The sequence below is a fragment of the Trachurus trachurus genome (genome assembly GCF_905171665.1).
Source record: "Trachurus trachurus genome assembly, chromosome: 3".
Lineage (NCBI taxonomy): Eukaryota > Metazoa > Chordata > Actinopteri > Carangiformes > Carangidae > Trachurus > Trachurus trachurus.
In genome coordinates, this window is record NC_139893.1 from 20,957,552 (window position 1) to 20,973,647 (window position 16,096).

The 16,096-nt window shown below is 42.3% G+C and overlaps 1 protein-coding gene across 1 annotated transcript in view; it reads left to right on the plus strand.

Moving 5' to 3' along the window:
* The window catches only part of LOC311008191 (transcription initiation factor TFIID subunit 4), an 85,946-nt gene that overhangs the window by 43,690 nt on the left and 26,160 nt on the right, over nt 1-16,096 (plus strand). Inside the window, exons 11-12 of the mRNA XM_084001643.1 lie at nt 298-423; nt 4,843-4,899. Of these exons, the coding sequence (XP_083857769.1) occupies nt 298-423; nt 4,843-4,899 (183 nt within the window). The remainder of the gene's footprint in view (nt 1-297; nt 424-4,842; nt 4,900-16,096) is intronic.

Here is a 16,096-nt window from a genome sequence, read left to right on the forward strand (position 1 = left end):
TGATTTAAAAATATTTGCTGTTTTAAACTAAAAAGCCACACATATTATTACTGTGACATTCTCAGTTTTCTGCCATTGATGTTTGATAAATATCTATTATGTTCAGTTCTTATCCTCATTTGTACACACTGGGTTGTACTTTGTTAACAATATGTGATGCAATTTTTCTTTCACTTCTGACTGAGGTCATTCCCTGCATCTAGACGGACTGAGGGCTGTATTGAAGCCACTGAATGGGACTCTGAACTCCTTTCAGCTGTTACCGTTGCATTGATGTTCTCTCTATCTGCCTGTCAGGACGATGAGTGCTACGAGCAGTCTGCAGACGTTCGCTCTCAGCTCCGCTTCTTCGAGCAGCTGGAGAGAATCGAGAAGCAGAGGAAGGACGAGCAAGAGAGAGAGATCCTGTTGAAAGCCGCTAAAGTAAGTTATTGTCACATCGGCATCCTTCTTTGTGTGTGTGTGTGTGTGTGTGTGTGTGAGTGTGAGAGAGAGTTGTTATGTGCCCATGCAACAGTGTGGGCTTGTGTATTGGTGTGTGCATGTTGCTCCTGCGTAGGCCCTGACAGATGAATTAGAGTGTGACACCAGTGGATGAAGTGACCTCCCTGTGTCCTCCCAGGCTCCTGGCCCCAGGGCTCCTCTGTCCTGGCTCTTCCTCCCCGGACACAGTGAGGAGGAGGAGGGGGACCCCGCACACTATGCTACCCCCATGCACCCGCTACACACACACACACACACAGCCCCATGTACAACCTACAAAACATCCCTCTTTCACAAGCCTTGACAGCTCAGGTGAAACAGAGCATCCGTTTTAAAAAGAGCACAGATTTGTCAGAGTGTCAGAGAAGGCAGCGTGTGATTCCTCTGTCCATCTATCTACCAGTGTATGTAGCTTTTACAACATTGTTCTAAATTAAATCATTAAATGATTCAATTATTGCAGTTTCCAAAAGAGATTGGTTTAGAATAAACAACACGAGTAATTGTGATCATAAACAGTTGTTTTGTTCATTACAGAAACTCAGAAGAAAAAGGTTGGTATCTTAGCGTCATTGTTTCATGTACAGGTTGTGTTTAGAAACAGCACTAACGCTTTAGCAACAAGGCAGTTGCAAAAAATACATTTAAAGTTGCCAATAGCATGTGATGGGAATGGCATCATCATGTTGTTAGTTGAACTTGCGTGGATGCTTTGTTGGGTTTGGCAGTGCAGTATGCACTGTCACTTCAAACGCAGTCTTAATTACATGCAGTGCTTTTCATGGCATCCTGAATGATGGTGAAAGTTATTTATCAACTTGTAATTAGTTGGGAAATGAGAGAAATGTAATTGCCGGTCATCATTTCAACCATTACCAGCTGTAACACCCACCGCTTAGTCAGAAAATTATTTAAAACATCTGCAACCCCCATTTTGACCCTGACCCAATCTGATATTAATCTACAGTCCTCATAATTGATGGTGATTTCTTTTGCTGGGCTCCTTTCCCAAGCCTTTTTCTGTAGGTAGTTATTTACAATTTGAGCTAAAAAAAAAATAGTGCTCAAATGTAAGTCACATGAAATAATATGGACTCTAGAGAGAGTGTAGTCTGTACTCTGCCTGGAAAATACTATAAATTGATAGATTTATCATTGTTGTACAAAGCTCATAAGAACTTAACACAATAAAATAAACGGTACATAAATATAATATATTATAATATAATATCTGTACAAACCCTCCAAGGTGGTATTAATACTAGTTATAACATATAGAGTCCTTTAGCATTGTTACCTGTCCACAACTCTGATCTCAGTCCTGTGCGTGTAGAGACATTTGTTTATCAGTAAAAAGAGGTCTTCAAATTTGGAAAGATCACCACAGACCAAAAAAAAAAAAAAAAAAAGCGAGAGAATCTTTTGTAAATGAAAATGCCCCACGGTGCAACATTAGCAGAAAGCTAGGTTAATTTAATTAATTTTGAATGGAGCCAATGTCCCACAGTAAAGATTCTCATTGCAGCACACCTCAGCGTCTTAATTGCATTATTACGCTCCGGTCCTGCCATGCAGGATATTAGAAAATCCTCTGGTTGATGAACACTGGCCACCAGACCTCATGACCTGTCTGTTTTTTCAGTCAGGAGAAGCTAGATATTCTAGCTGCTGGTTGTGGGAAAAAAAGACATTGCCTCAGCAGGAAATGACACCGTAAAGTGTGTTAATAAAAAAGGAATAGTTCAGCTGTTAGATCCTCTCCCTGAGTTTTCACTTGTACATGGTTGAACAGTGTAATAATCTTTATTTTTTTCTTTACTGTGAAGAGCTCTCGTTATTATAACAGGATTAACGGAGAAGTTTAGCAAATTTAGCCAAGTTCTTGTAGGGAGAGCTAAGCCTTGGGCTATTTGGGCTGCATGAGGATAGTTTGACTTCACCTCAGAGCCGTATCTGTGGCTTTTTGGCTCTTATTGCCATGGTGTTTCAGTTCAAGGAGAAGTTTGGAGAGCAAATTTTTGCCTGTTGATATTAACAAACTGCCCGACAACATGCCAGTAATGTCTCTACAATTTAACTGCATGCTGAACCATTTTTGCACTGGCACATGTATGTTGACCTGTTTGTGGATCTAATCCTTGTCAGTATCACAGGCCAATTTAAATGAACACTTAATAATGATGTAATCGTGAGTGTATTATTCTTACTCCCACTGCCAAATCCTAAACGTCATATTTTGGCATTTATTCTTTTAAAACAGCCCCACAAAAAAAAAACAAAGGACCTTTTTATTTGCACTCTTCATTTTCGACCAATGTTCAACCACCATGGAGGTAGGAATCCATCACTGAATACATTATATGCCTGAGAACTCTGTACTGTTATGCAGCCAGGAGACATATTGCATAAATGGCGCTTCTCATTTTTTCTTGACATATGACACCACTGCTCTGGTGTAAAAGCAGAATGGAGTAAAGCTTGACATTGATGATCAGCTCTTTCATGGTTATTCATTTTGTTCATATCCACTTTAGTCATTTGTGAAGCAAATGAGAAGAACCATATTTCTAAATGTGTGTGTGATTACTGCAAGAGGAATAACAGGTTTCACCCGGTGGACTCAATATTCAGGAGAATATATTGACAGAATATTCGAGTTGAGTTTACTATTTCCACATACAACCCACAGCTAAATGAAACAAGTACAACCCTCTGGTGCTTTTCAAAAGTCATTCTGGGATATATAAGAAAAGCAAAAGTGGAATAAACTGGTTGAGGTAAAAAAAAAAAAAAAAAAAAGAAATCACAACATGCCATCATAATTCTTGTAGGAAGAGCTGATTGATCATATACTGAATTTGAGGATAGAGGTTTTCAACAAAGCTTGTCACCGTCTCCCACCCAGTTCTCCTCTCCCCTTCTCCCCTCTGTAAGTGGAAAAACCAGGGCAACTGACAGAGGAGATGTAAAGCATGCCAGTGGCACCGCTGCCCTTTGTAAACAGTCCATCTGTACCAACCTCTCCCACTCCTCCGTCCTGCCGCCACCCACCTCTCCGCCCGCCTCTCCTCTCCTCTGCTCGAGCGCCAGCTAATTTGACCTCTTGAATAAGAAACCCACAAAAATAATCCTCTCCACCCCCGTCTCCTCTCTTCCTCCTCCCTTCACAACAATCCCTCCCCTCCTCTATGCCGTCCATTTAAAATATGACTCAAGTCTTGAGGGATGCTCCGGTCCGACCCGAGGGCAAACACATTAGTCGTAGTTGAGATACCGACCAGTACGTGAACCGCCTGATATATATTTAAAGCCAATTAGAAGGATGGCTTCGAAGTGCAGCTCTAAGTGCATGAGATGAGGAGAGGACGGAGAGACAGGGAGGTGGAGGGTTGAGGTGGGAGTGGGGTGTCCTGCTTTGGAGGGAGGCACAGCACCTGATCTTACTGATGTGGTATTAGAAGTAGAAAATAATTTATGATGCTCAAATGTATCTGGATGATGAAGAGAGCGCAGTCTTAGATTTCAATGCATCATCCATTCACAAATGTTTCACATAAAAAAACCTTTTGAAATGTGTAAGTGAATTAGAAGAAAACTATAATTATATATTAGTACAAAATATATTAGTGAGGGTTTCCTGGACCTGACCTAAAAATAATCCAGCCAAAATATAACAACACAGATTATGTGGAAACTCACAGACTAATTTAGTGCATTCAGTTTGTGTGCAGAAACATAATCTGCCCGTGTTGCCTGCAGTGGTCAGCCATACACATACATTTGGCCGTGTGGTGAAGGATTCCCAGGGACAAGTACATCCACCCAGATCTTGGCTGCTGATTAAAATAGAAGTGCTGTGTTGTTACGCCGGGGACATGCACACACACAGACACACACAGCATTGGATAGCCACACTGGCTCACAGTGACACACACACACACACACTAAGCCACTGCCACTGATACTCACCAACATCCTTTGCCCTGTGCGTATGCGAGTGTGTGCGTGTACGTGTGTGTGTGTGTGTGTGTGTGTGTGTGTGTGCTGGCTCGTGCAGAATTTTTAATAACCTCTTTTGATTAGAATCCCCCTCCAGCGGCTTATTTAGGGCTGGATTTGGAGCGGGTTTAAAGGCCGCTGCCCCCCGGGGGGCGCTCCATTGCACTTCTCTGAATTCAAATACGATGTCCTTGACACCTCTGTATCCTGTTCCCATTTTGCACTATTTTTGCTGCAGCAGCAACAGATGAGTAGCGGGTTGGGGGGGAGATGGGGGTGGGGGGGTAGTAGTGGTGGTGGTGGGATGGGCTCCTTAAACCAGCTGTTAACCTGTGTTTCCCCCTCCCCTTTACTCCACAGAGTCGCTCCAGGCAAGAGGACCCAGAGCAAGCTCGACTGAAACAGAAAGCTAAGGAGGTAAGCTGCTGCGGAGATCATTACCCTTGACATTTCCCCGACTCCAGTGTATTAATTTTTCATGCCTCACTACATATGTAATGCCATTTAAAGTCTGACTTAAAAAAGTTTGAGGAATTATTTGAGCCGATTGATGCCCGTGTGTAGAAAATTATTTTCTGTGCGCCACAGAGACTCTGCATTTCCTCCACCCCCTTCTTTTTTCTTTTCTGTGTCAATTTCAGCCGCTTCATCTCACACCAGTTTGGATTTTGACTAACTGTTGTTCATTTAGCTCTGTCTTATCTGGTAGCTGCCAGGGGGAAGCGTGTACTGAGTTAATGGCAGTGGCCTTTTTATTTTCTCATCTCAGTCACTTTTGGCTCTTCGATGTCTCATCTTAGAAGCACATTTGTTTTAATTTAGTGGTAACAAAAACATGTAATCCCTCAATCCCCCTGTGGTTAAAAAAAAGAGAAGAATATTTTTCTATATTTTTCTTTTCTGCTTGTAAATGAGTCCAAATGCAGAAATACGTTTTGCTCATCTGTATGGTGAATGACAGTTTTAAACATACCAGTTCATGCTCCACATTAACTTTCACTAATATAAAGTACAAAAGCATAAAAAGAGTTACTGCCTCTGCCGAGTAACAGGCCAAGGCACAACATGCAGCGTTGCAAACTGGGGAAATGTTTCAACTCAGTTCTTTTGGTAGTGCGGTGCTACATCCCCCTTATTTCAAGAGCAGGTCTTTGTATATAATAAAATTCCCAATGGATCTCAAAAAGTAGACCACTCGTCTTTCAGTGGTTGGTTAATGTTGTTTACGCAAACAAAATAGTTCTGTTGCAACGGAAGATTGCATTTGTGTTTTTTTTCCCCTTCTTCTTTGTTTACTCCAGAATAACTTCACGGGGTTCTTTTAGTCCTTGACTCGTAACAAGGATCAAGAGGATTGCGTGGTGCTTCCGTAGAGTTGTCTGTGTAAGCAGGAGGATAAAACAAGCACCGCTCACCTGTTGTTGTTGTTGCTGCCGTTGTTGTTGAGGTACAACTTAAGGAGTCACTTGCTCTTTTTAAAAAGCCTTTTATTCATCCAGGTAAAGTTTATGCACTTTTCTCACTAACACCCTAATTTATACTCACACAGCTCTTCAGTTTCCTGCCTGACAGCTTACTGCAGCCAATCATCTTTTAACGTTGACCACTCAGACATATTTATATTTAGAGGTAACTGTAAACGCCTTGCTTAAGGGCAACTTGCCATTGTTGTTCAGGCAAGACTTTCTCAACAGTCCGAGGTGTTGAACTTGTGACCTTCAAGTGACAAGCCGACCTCTCGTACCTCTGGCAGCGTTCTGTCTTTTCCCCCGGCCCTTCTGTGTCTCTCTTGGACATTTTCGCTCTAGAAACAGTCAGCCCTGCTGCAGTTTAAAACATTCACGCTAGATCGCAGCCTACCCATAAGCCCCACATATGCAAATGAATCCGCGTAATAGGCAGCGCGATAGGTTTGCCCCAGGGGCCATGTGATCAAAGTGGATCTCCTCCCTGTTAAGTGGCAGACCGCTCGTCATCTGGATACGGCCAGATTAGTGCCTCGTGAAGAGACGCAGCGTTGCACGTATGCACATTTTCATTTTCATCTGGAATTTTAAGAAGGTGGTTTGGAAGTTGTTACTTTATGTAATGCTTTCTCCCGCAAGATAGAGAAAAGGAAGACTCCCAGCCCCATAACTGCCCCCCCTTCCACCTCCCCACACACACACACACACACACACCCACACACACACACAACACCCCGCTTCCACCCTCCCTCACCTCTTTCTTTTTTGCTTAATGGCCGTCGTTTCTCAGCCCCCGTGCCTCTCCAGTTTTCATCACCTGACTGGCTCAAGGGGACAGAGCTGGCTGTTTGTGTCACTGCAGAGTCTGTCGGCAGCTCACACATCTGCGCAAATTTCATCAGGATAATGAGCCTGAGCTACTCTTCCAGGCGGCGGGCAGAGGAGCCAGCCTCTCTTTAAAAGCCCCTCTCCCTGATCATGCACACTCACACACACACACACATGTATATGCATAAGCAGCACATGCACACACACAAAACAACCATCACCACCACCAAACAATCACCATTTCAGAGAGATGGAATTACAGCGCGTTCTATGCTCGAACCAAGTGTCGGCGTGTAAATTGGGCTGGTGCATGATTTGTTTTTAAAAAGGCAGGTGCAGTGTGTGTGTGTGTGTGTGTGTGTGTACGTGTAAAAATACCATTGCAGTCCTGAGTCTGGCAGGAAGGCCAATGATCAGGAGTTAAGTGATAACTAGCAAATGATGTCATGAGCAGTCATGCTCAGGTTGAATGTCATGTCAAAGCAATTTCATTGACATAGCCCAAAATAAAAAAAAATTAAAAAAATGCTTCAATGAGCTTTACTGTACAGTCTCTACAACATGCAGCACCCACTGTCCTTAAACCCTGGATTTAGAAACAACTTCGCAAAGAGGAGAGAAACCAGGTTTATGAGCGGGTCTTAGCAGGTGAAAGTGTTTTGGTCGGAGTAGGTGATGTCACTTTTACTGTAGCTCCACACAGGCCGCAGTCTGTAGTAAGTGCCTGAATGGCTACAGTTAAATCACTAGCATTGCTTGGAGGCTCTATTGTAATAGCATAACAGTATTATACTTCTTACTTTTTCACAGTCCATAAATATTAACATGGTGACAATAAGGACAGATTGGGGAAAAAAAAAGTATAGAATCGAATTTGGTTAAGTAGATTCCTACTCCATAATCTGAGATGTGTAGGTGGTAGAATCATCAATGAATGAATGAATGAATGAATGAATCAATCAACGTACATATATGGTCAAATATGACTGAATTATGACTCCAGCAAGAATCAGAATCAGATTTATTTGCCAAGTATGCACAGACAAACAAGGAATTTGACTCCGGTTTATACACTCACTTATACACACATATAAAAAGACGTACAGAATGAGCACAGCAGCAGCTGAGCAATAACATAATAATACAACAGAGAACACACACAAGTACAAATGAAATGAAGGTGGTCAGTTAGTTCAAATAAACAATGAGGTAGTAGTGCAATGAGATAAATAATAAATACTGGATAAATAAATATGTATTTATGTATGTGTTATTTACAGCAGGGTTGTGTTGTAATATTTAGAAATGAAATGAATCACTGATGAGGAAGTGGGTGATGTGATATAGATGGTTATTGACAATGTATGACAGATTCAGGTGTTCAACAGAGTGACAGTCTGCGGGAAGAAACTGTTCTTGTGTCTTGTTGTGTTGACATACAGAGTTCTGTAGCGCCCACCACAGGGGAGAAGTGAGAACAAGGTATTGTGCAGAGTGCGATGGGTCAGCAGTGATGTTTGCTGCCCGTTTCTTGATTCTGGAGGTGTATAAGTCCTGGACGGAGAGCAGTTTGGCACCAATGATTCCTTCTACAGTCCTGATTGTCCTTCACACACACACACAAGTATCTTTGGCTCCCTTTTTACCCAACCTATCCATCTCATCCGTGTCTCCCCAGGAGAGGCACACCTCTGCTCTAGTGCCACCATCAGGCCAACATTTCCAACTGCACATATAAAAAGTATCACACTCTAATAGGTATAGTGCTGTGACATTTATTGATCACATTCATGCTCCCCACTGGGTGAACCCGTTCTTTTTTTTGGATAATCCGTGAGCTCTTTGCTCTTTTGTCTCCTCAGGCCAAGATGTTAACTTTGGTCAAAAAATACCCCACAATCCAAAAAACACATAACCATTAAGTTTACAGAGCGGACTTTGTGCCACTGAGGCAATATACTATCTTTTTAAAAATAATATTTAATGATCCCACCGCCTTTTCTCTGGACCTGACCTCAGGACAAACTTAACTACAATGTTACCAGGAATACCAAAATCACGAGTGCACTATTTTATTCAGTATTTTGGGGAATAATGAACATTGTAGGCTCAAGGTGTCTCCAGCAGGGGTTTTAGCTGGATTTTACTCTTGTATATTTATCTTGCTAGGCATCTAATTGTGTATCTTTATTTGCACCAGCAACCCACTGGTCAGATAGTCGCTGGCAGAGGTTTCGCGTGAGAGAGGCAGAGCAGTCTAGTGCCTCTGTTTCCTCCATTCACTACCATTTGGCCGAAAGGTCAGATGGGCTATTTCAGAAATGCCCCCAGTGAAAATCAATGGGCAAATCGCAGAGCTCAGTTCCTGTTTGTTGTTGTTGTTAGTGGTGGGTCTGTGTGTTCTGTCTGTTCCATCACTGAGGCAAGAGGCCAGGCAATGCCTAATCATTGAGAGTGAGAGAATGAGAGAGAGAGAGAGAGAGACAGCGGGAACGAGACAGAGAGACAGAGACAAAGAGATGGAGAGGAAAGGAGACTTGGGGGGGAGGAGGGAGAGAGAGATAGAGAGGGAGTTAAGGCCAGTGGAGATACATCACGATGTCAGACACACAGACACACTGCAGCCACAGATTCATCATCGCAGCTGCGTCTGCAGGCACAAGTGGACGCAGGAAACGAGTGAACTGGGGGAAGAGGTGTGGAGAGAGGGCAAGAGAAGAGGGTTGAAGGAAGAGGGGAAAGACAAATTGGTTACTACAGCTGGCCAAAATCTGGCCAAAAGCACCTGTTAAGGTCTGTTCAGCTGGACAGCCAAACCATGCCAGACCGAGAACACCGATGTTTCCACCTTATGGCACGACTCATGTTGGTTGGCTAATCACATGCTATTGCTTCCCGCGGTGACGCTGATTGGATAAATCAATCTGAGGTCACAAATATTACAAACCCACAATGCAAATGATTCTACTGATGAGCAGCTACAGGTGAATGAGAGCTGGTACTTTGAGGACGAAAACGAATCAGCTGCGTTAATCGACACCTTAGCTCAGCTTGACAGTGGCTTAGTACAACTTGGCTTATTGCGAAGGGCAGTGTCAGTGGTGGTGTATTTGTCTCCCTTCACCCTCACTGAAAAAACATTTTATCATAATCAATTCTGAGCCAAATTTTTTTATAGAATAAAGTTCATGATACACAGAGCAATCGCGACCTGGTAATAGCGGTAAGGTTTGTGGTGAGTTTTCTTAGGAACTTTCTAAACTATCAGTGTGATGAAAATGTTGTGGCCAAAAGAAGGAGGTTCACTTCTTTTCCATAAACTGTGGTATTTTATTCCGACTATCCTGACTGTATTTTAAAGTGACTGATTGAGATGAAATGACGTGACAGCACCACAAAGTTGTGGTTCATGGTCACTGACTTAAACCCCCTACACTACCAGGGGGCCATGTTAGGTTTCTTCATAACAGTAAGACAGTAACCACACTTTAATGCCGAGATTTTGTGGCCCTGGCCTGTCGATTTAATGTCTGAAAACTATAAATTACTCAGAACTGGTTTATGGTATATGCATCATTGGAAAATTCAATTTAAAACAACAAAGGGACATAAAACCATGAGATCACTATTGGTTGAGATGAGACAGGACTCCTGATGAACCGAGAGAGAAAGCAACAAGTGGACCGAGTAGTAAAGCTGGACGTGGATGCACATTTTTTAGTCTTTAATTCCCATTCTCTTATTCTGAGTCAAGAGGACAAGTCCGTGGTGTGAGTGAGTGTAACAGGATGTTGCTGGAAAGCAGCGTGGAGCGTAGCCGAGCATCCCTGGACAGATAAAGGTTAAAAAATGGTTAACACAGTCTGTCTCCAACTGATGGTCCAATCACTGCCAGACCTTTAGATGGTGTGGGAGGGGGTCCATGCTCTTCTCCTCCTCCTCTCCTCTCCTCTCCTCTCCTCTCCTCCCCTCTCCTCTCCTCTCCTCTCCTCTCCTCTCCTCTCCTCTCCTCTCCTCTCCTCTCCTCTCCTCTCCTCTCCTCTCCTCTCCTCTCCTCTCTATTCTCTTCCCATTCTTCCACATTACCATTCCCTCGCAGCAACACTCCACTCCTTGCTCACAGTCATTCCAGAAGACTTGTGTGAAACCCAGAGCTGTCCAATGGGATTCTCAGAGGTTTTTGTTAGAATAATTTTCCTCAAATATTTTTCTTCTTCAGGCATTGAGAGATTTTCTTCCCATTTTGATGCAGCAGCAGTGCTTGAAATGTCTTGAACCTCTACCGAATTAATTCTGCCAAAGCTCAACTTTGTGAACCCTTTGTGGCTGCCAATTAAAAGCCCGCCGTTATATGTCCTTCCTTACCGTACAAACATGTAGCCTATGTTAAATCCTATGAATCAAATTGGACAAATATTCATGTGACATTATGCACAAGCCTGGTCAAATTAAGCATGTTAAGCCTCACAGCTCACATAATACACACACATAGTTCACATTCATGTCCGTGTTATTTAAATCACAACCCTTTGCTCAGCCGGTGTGCACCAGGCCTTAATGCACACATACATGTTTCTTGATTGGCCTGGCATCCTCCACAAGTGACCAGGTCACGGAAAGACTGGAATCCGCCCACACTGTAAGCCCCGTCAGCCAGAGCCTCACACTTCTCCAGAGAGGAGAGGCTCTTGAATGTCAGAGGACAATGTAGCAGACCCTTAGTTTTTATTAGGCCAGTTATATCTGCAAGTTCATAGGCTCCCATCCTCTGGCCCTCCACAAACTGCTCTGCTCAAAGAGGCGCTCTTCCCCATAAGGCTGGCCCCAGGGCAAAAGCCTGCTACCCTCCTCCATGTTCTCTCCCTTTTCTGTACTGACTTTCAAAGAGAATTCCTGCTGTTTTGTGTGTCCCACTTCATAGTTGTTATATTCTTGTCTTCTGGCCTCACAGATACACAATACCTAATAGATGTAGAGCAGCAAGCTTTCATGGTCAGCAGGCAGGACTACTGTGAGGAGAAGAACATTTATTTTTCTTTTTTTTTTTTGTCTTTTTAAACCAAAATATAAATTAGGTTATGCCTTAGTTTAGCAGGTGTCCTTTAATCTAATACAACTTAAACTGGATGTTAATGTTTTGGAAGATTATACAAGATGTTGATGTGAATAATTTAATTATCGCTTAAGAAAGGTCTGTTTTGTAGGTCCACAAGATGCGCGGGCTACTAAAACAGTACACTGTAACCCTATTTTTATTTGTTGCTTTGTTGTCGGTAGTCTCAACTTCAGTTTTTTTCTTCACCTCAAGACATATTACAAGAAAAAAAAATAGAAGCGGGCTTTAAAAGTACCTTTGGTGTTCCTGTGTGTTTTCGAATATTACAAAGTGCTGTAATGAGAAGGAAAACAACAAAAAAAGGAGATTTTTTTTGCCTCAGAGGGAGATAGCGACTCGTTCTCCTTGCTGTACAAGCCTGTAGGTTCACTTTTCTCTTTGTGCGCTGGAGCACTCCTTGGGACTCGAGCGACAGGGGAATTGGGCATGCTGAGCTATGCTGGTGGCGAGGTGCCAGCCTCCTGTGCCTGGGATATAAGTGAGAGGGAGGCAGGAGGCAGGACATGTTTCAATTAGGCAACAAACACCATGCACACAGAGGATAACAGAAAAGAAGAAGCAGAAAAAAATCTCACCCTCACCAGCCAACTTATCCCTTCTGACCTCTCCCAAAAACACACTTCCCTGAACCGACCAACCCCATCTTTTCATTCAAAAATCTGAGGTGTCATTTCTGTGGAATTCATATGGGAAGGACAGTAGTGAGGTCTTTGTGGGGTGATGCTAAGTGTGCCAGCTCGGCCTGCATGTTTCCATTAGATTGTCATGTTGGCTAATTAGAGAGCGGCAGCATGATTCACCTTGTTAATTAGGAGGACTTGCACACCATGTGCCTGGGGGCGGTGTGGGGAAGAGGAGCCCAGCCTCAGAGCCTGCTAGTCGCTTGCTGCCTATGAAGATTCCCCTTCTCATCTACCTTCCTTTCACTCCTTTTTTTTTGATTTGGAAATGAATAAATCATTGAGATCGTCCTCTCTCGGAGTGTGAATATCTGAGTTCTCATCTTTTCCTGGATGCAAATTAGGCGTGATCAATAGAAGGTGACGAGCGGCGAATCTAAATGTTAAAAAAAGAGAGGGAGAAACAGGGAGAGAGAAGACTGCTAGACGAAGCACGGCTGCATGGAATGAGACAAAGCGAGAGAACATTTAAAGTAGGAAATTTTCCCTTAGATAAGCAGTATTTTTAATGATCACCACTCTCCCCCCGTCGCTCCGGTGTGACACTGTCAGAATCTGCTTAACACTGATTTCTGGCTCCTTCATTAAACACTCTTCTCTGCCAAAATGTGTAGCACAAATGTTATTATTTATAAAAATAATACTGACTCCGAAGAAGAGCCATGGAGTCTTTTAGACACATTCAATTTATCCACACATTTCACACAGGCTCCCTCTGCACGGTTTAATTCTTGCAAATAAGTTGCAGATGAAGAGGAACCATAGGGTCATGATAGTGACACTCACATAATGACCTTAGCTCCAGGGACGGCTGAGGGCTCTGAATAATTGGTCCTTGGCCCTGGAAACACTTCTGACATACACAGCTTCAGAGGAAATGGAGCACTCTGAGCCAAGACTATTAGCTCATGCATGTATTTTGAATTAATCTCCGTAGGTAAAATAATACAATCACAAACAGACTTACTGAAATATTTTTGGAGATATATGGGTTGAAAAAGGTGATGAAACAGAATTTATGAGCATTTTTTGTCTCTCTTTTAAAGACTTTTTAAATACCGACTGATTTGTGATGTGTTTTTCAAGGTGATTGGTATCGGTACAGAATCCAATGCAGATATATACTGGTCTAAATATGCCTTGAAACTACTGGAAGAATCTTTCCACATGACTCAGTACCATACATCAACTAATTTAATATATAATGTGTATATACTGTGTGTGTGTGTGTGTGTGTGTGTGTGTGTGTGTGTGTGTGTGTGTGTGTGTGTGTGTGTGTGCATTTATAATCAATATTCAATATTCAATATTTTAGCTTGAGGAACACTTCCATATGTAATTATTGTTATTCTGCGGATGAGGTCATACATGTCTCTTTCCAGCCTTAGCACAAAGGCTTGCCTGCATTAGCAGGTCGAGGCTGAACTCATCTTTTTGTAGCATCTGAGTGCAGATGGAGAAGTGAAACCTGATTGGTTAGTGCAAATGGCTCTTCTCCCTGCAGCAAACTAACTGCCAGGCACTTCACATGAAGAAAGGCCTCAAGATGCAGCTCACAGATGCTCTCGTAATGTTGGCCATGTGGGTGTCAGGTGAATGAGATCCATGGGTAACAGACATGCATAAAACATGTAAAATGTCAACACACTCATGTTAAGTAGTAGGAAACTTACACAAAAGAATATGAACTGTTATAGATATCAGTGACTTAAAATAGTGTTTGAGATGAGTAAGAGAAAATTATGTTTGAGTAAAAATGTCATTGACTAATTCCACATGGCCTCGTTCATGAAACATTTGTAGGCCTATGCTTAGATTTGATTTTTAACTTAATGCCCAAACTAAGAAATGCTGTTGATTCAGTCATATTTTTATGCATATTTGTATTTTGTGTATAGTTCTAAGTTACAACATGAAATATCATATTGAGTCTACAGCCATAGCCACATAGTGCAAAGTTTCAACTTATAAATAGTAACATGCTAACGCTAATTAAGAAACAAACCAAAATGGTGACATTGATAAACATTATGCCTGTTTATTATCGTATGATTTATTTTGTCATTTTATTAGCATTTTAGTCTCATAGAGGTTATAGGCTTAAAGCTAATATTCAATGTAGAGGAAACAATAAGTCAATTTCAAATACTGGCATCAATGTGTTTTCATAATAAAACATTGTGCATTAATTGCTGTAGCCCTCTATGCTTTAGCTAAATATTTGCTAATGTGTAAGCTAATAGTCCGCCTGCATGCAGCCAACAAGCAAACAAATGTGTCATTGTGACAACAGGGTGGCATTATAACCTCCTTGTATGTCATGTTTTTGATAATAAAAGGTTCTGTGGCATAAAATCTATTGATGCTGTTTTTAGTTTGTTGACAGAAACATATCAGGTGTCAGTAAATGTGGAAAAACAACATGAAACAAATAACCTGGCTGGACTTGAACAAGCACAGCAGTCTTCGGAGAAGGTTCCCCTCAGAGTTTGACCGTACGGCTTTCTATCCTTACATATGCATGTATGTATACAGCTCAGCCTATAGACTGGCAGTACAAAGTTTAGAGCCATGACAGGGGATTTGATTTCCACTGGAGCCACCAAACCTTATTTAAAATGTATGGACAAATGAACGCATTCACCAAGGTAGCATATGTCATGTCTACATACTGAGAAGCTCCCTGCTGTGTCTTATTGGACCAAGGCTGGCTAGGGGGAGGGTAGGAGACAGGCCAACTCAAAAAACCCGTGGTCTGGCTTTTATGCTGTGGTCTTTGCAGGGCAAAGAGCCCTTTAGCTTCCTTCACAGCCCTCTAGCTGCTTGTGACGTCAAGCAGAGCGTGTTCTGCTCTACCAAGGACATCTGTCTGTAAGCGTCTGGGGGGCCAGGAGCAGCCCCTCAGGCCAGGGGGAGGGAGGGAGGGAGAGAGTGAGAAAGGGAGAGAAAAGCTTTTGTTAAAAACAGCAGAGATGGAGAATGGCAGGTTGGCCATCATGGCTCCTGCAGCTCATCCTCCTCTTCACTCCGAGCATAAGATCGCTCTGAGGTTCTTGCTGTATTTTGGACATTTTTGCATCATGAGAGAACATACTGCTCTTTATTCTGTGTTGAGAACAAGGACTGCTATTTCTTATTTAGGCCTTGACAGACATTTTCACCGATCTATCAAGGGTACAGAGCTTGAAGTTATACTTCTGAATAATTCAAGATGTGGGAAACAGGTGACGACAGAAAGCAATAGTGAGACAGCCAAATGGATCTAACAATTTTCACTTCCACAATTTGTTTGTAATACTGTACACAAAGACAAGGCATGCATAGACCACCCATTTGTTCTTATACGAAAATAATTTGAGGTGGGCTGCTATTATTTCTCCTTCTGAGAAATGGATTTACATTGTATTTGTATCTAGTGAACATAAACAGACATTAGTAATGCAACATTATTTAACTTTAATTTTATTCAGATCAACCTTTTATTTGTTAGCAGCAGCTATACTGATTCAGATGGTGCTTTTTAA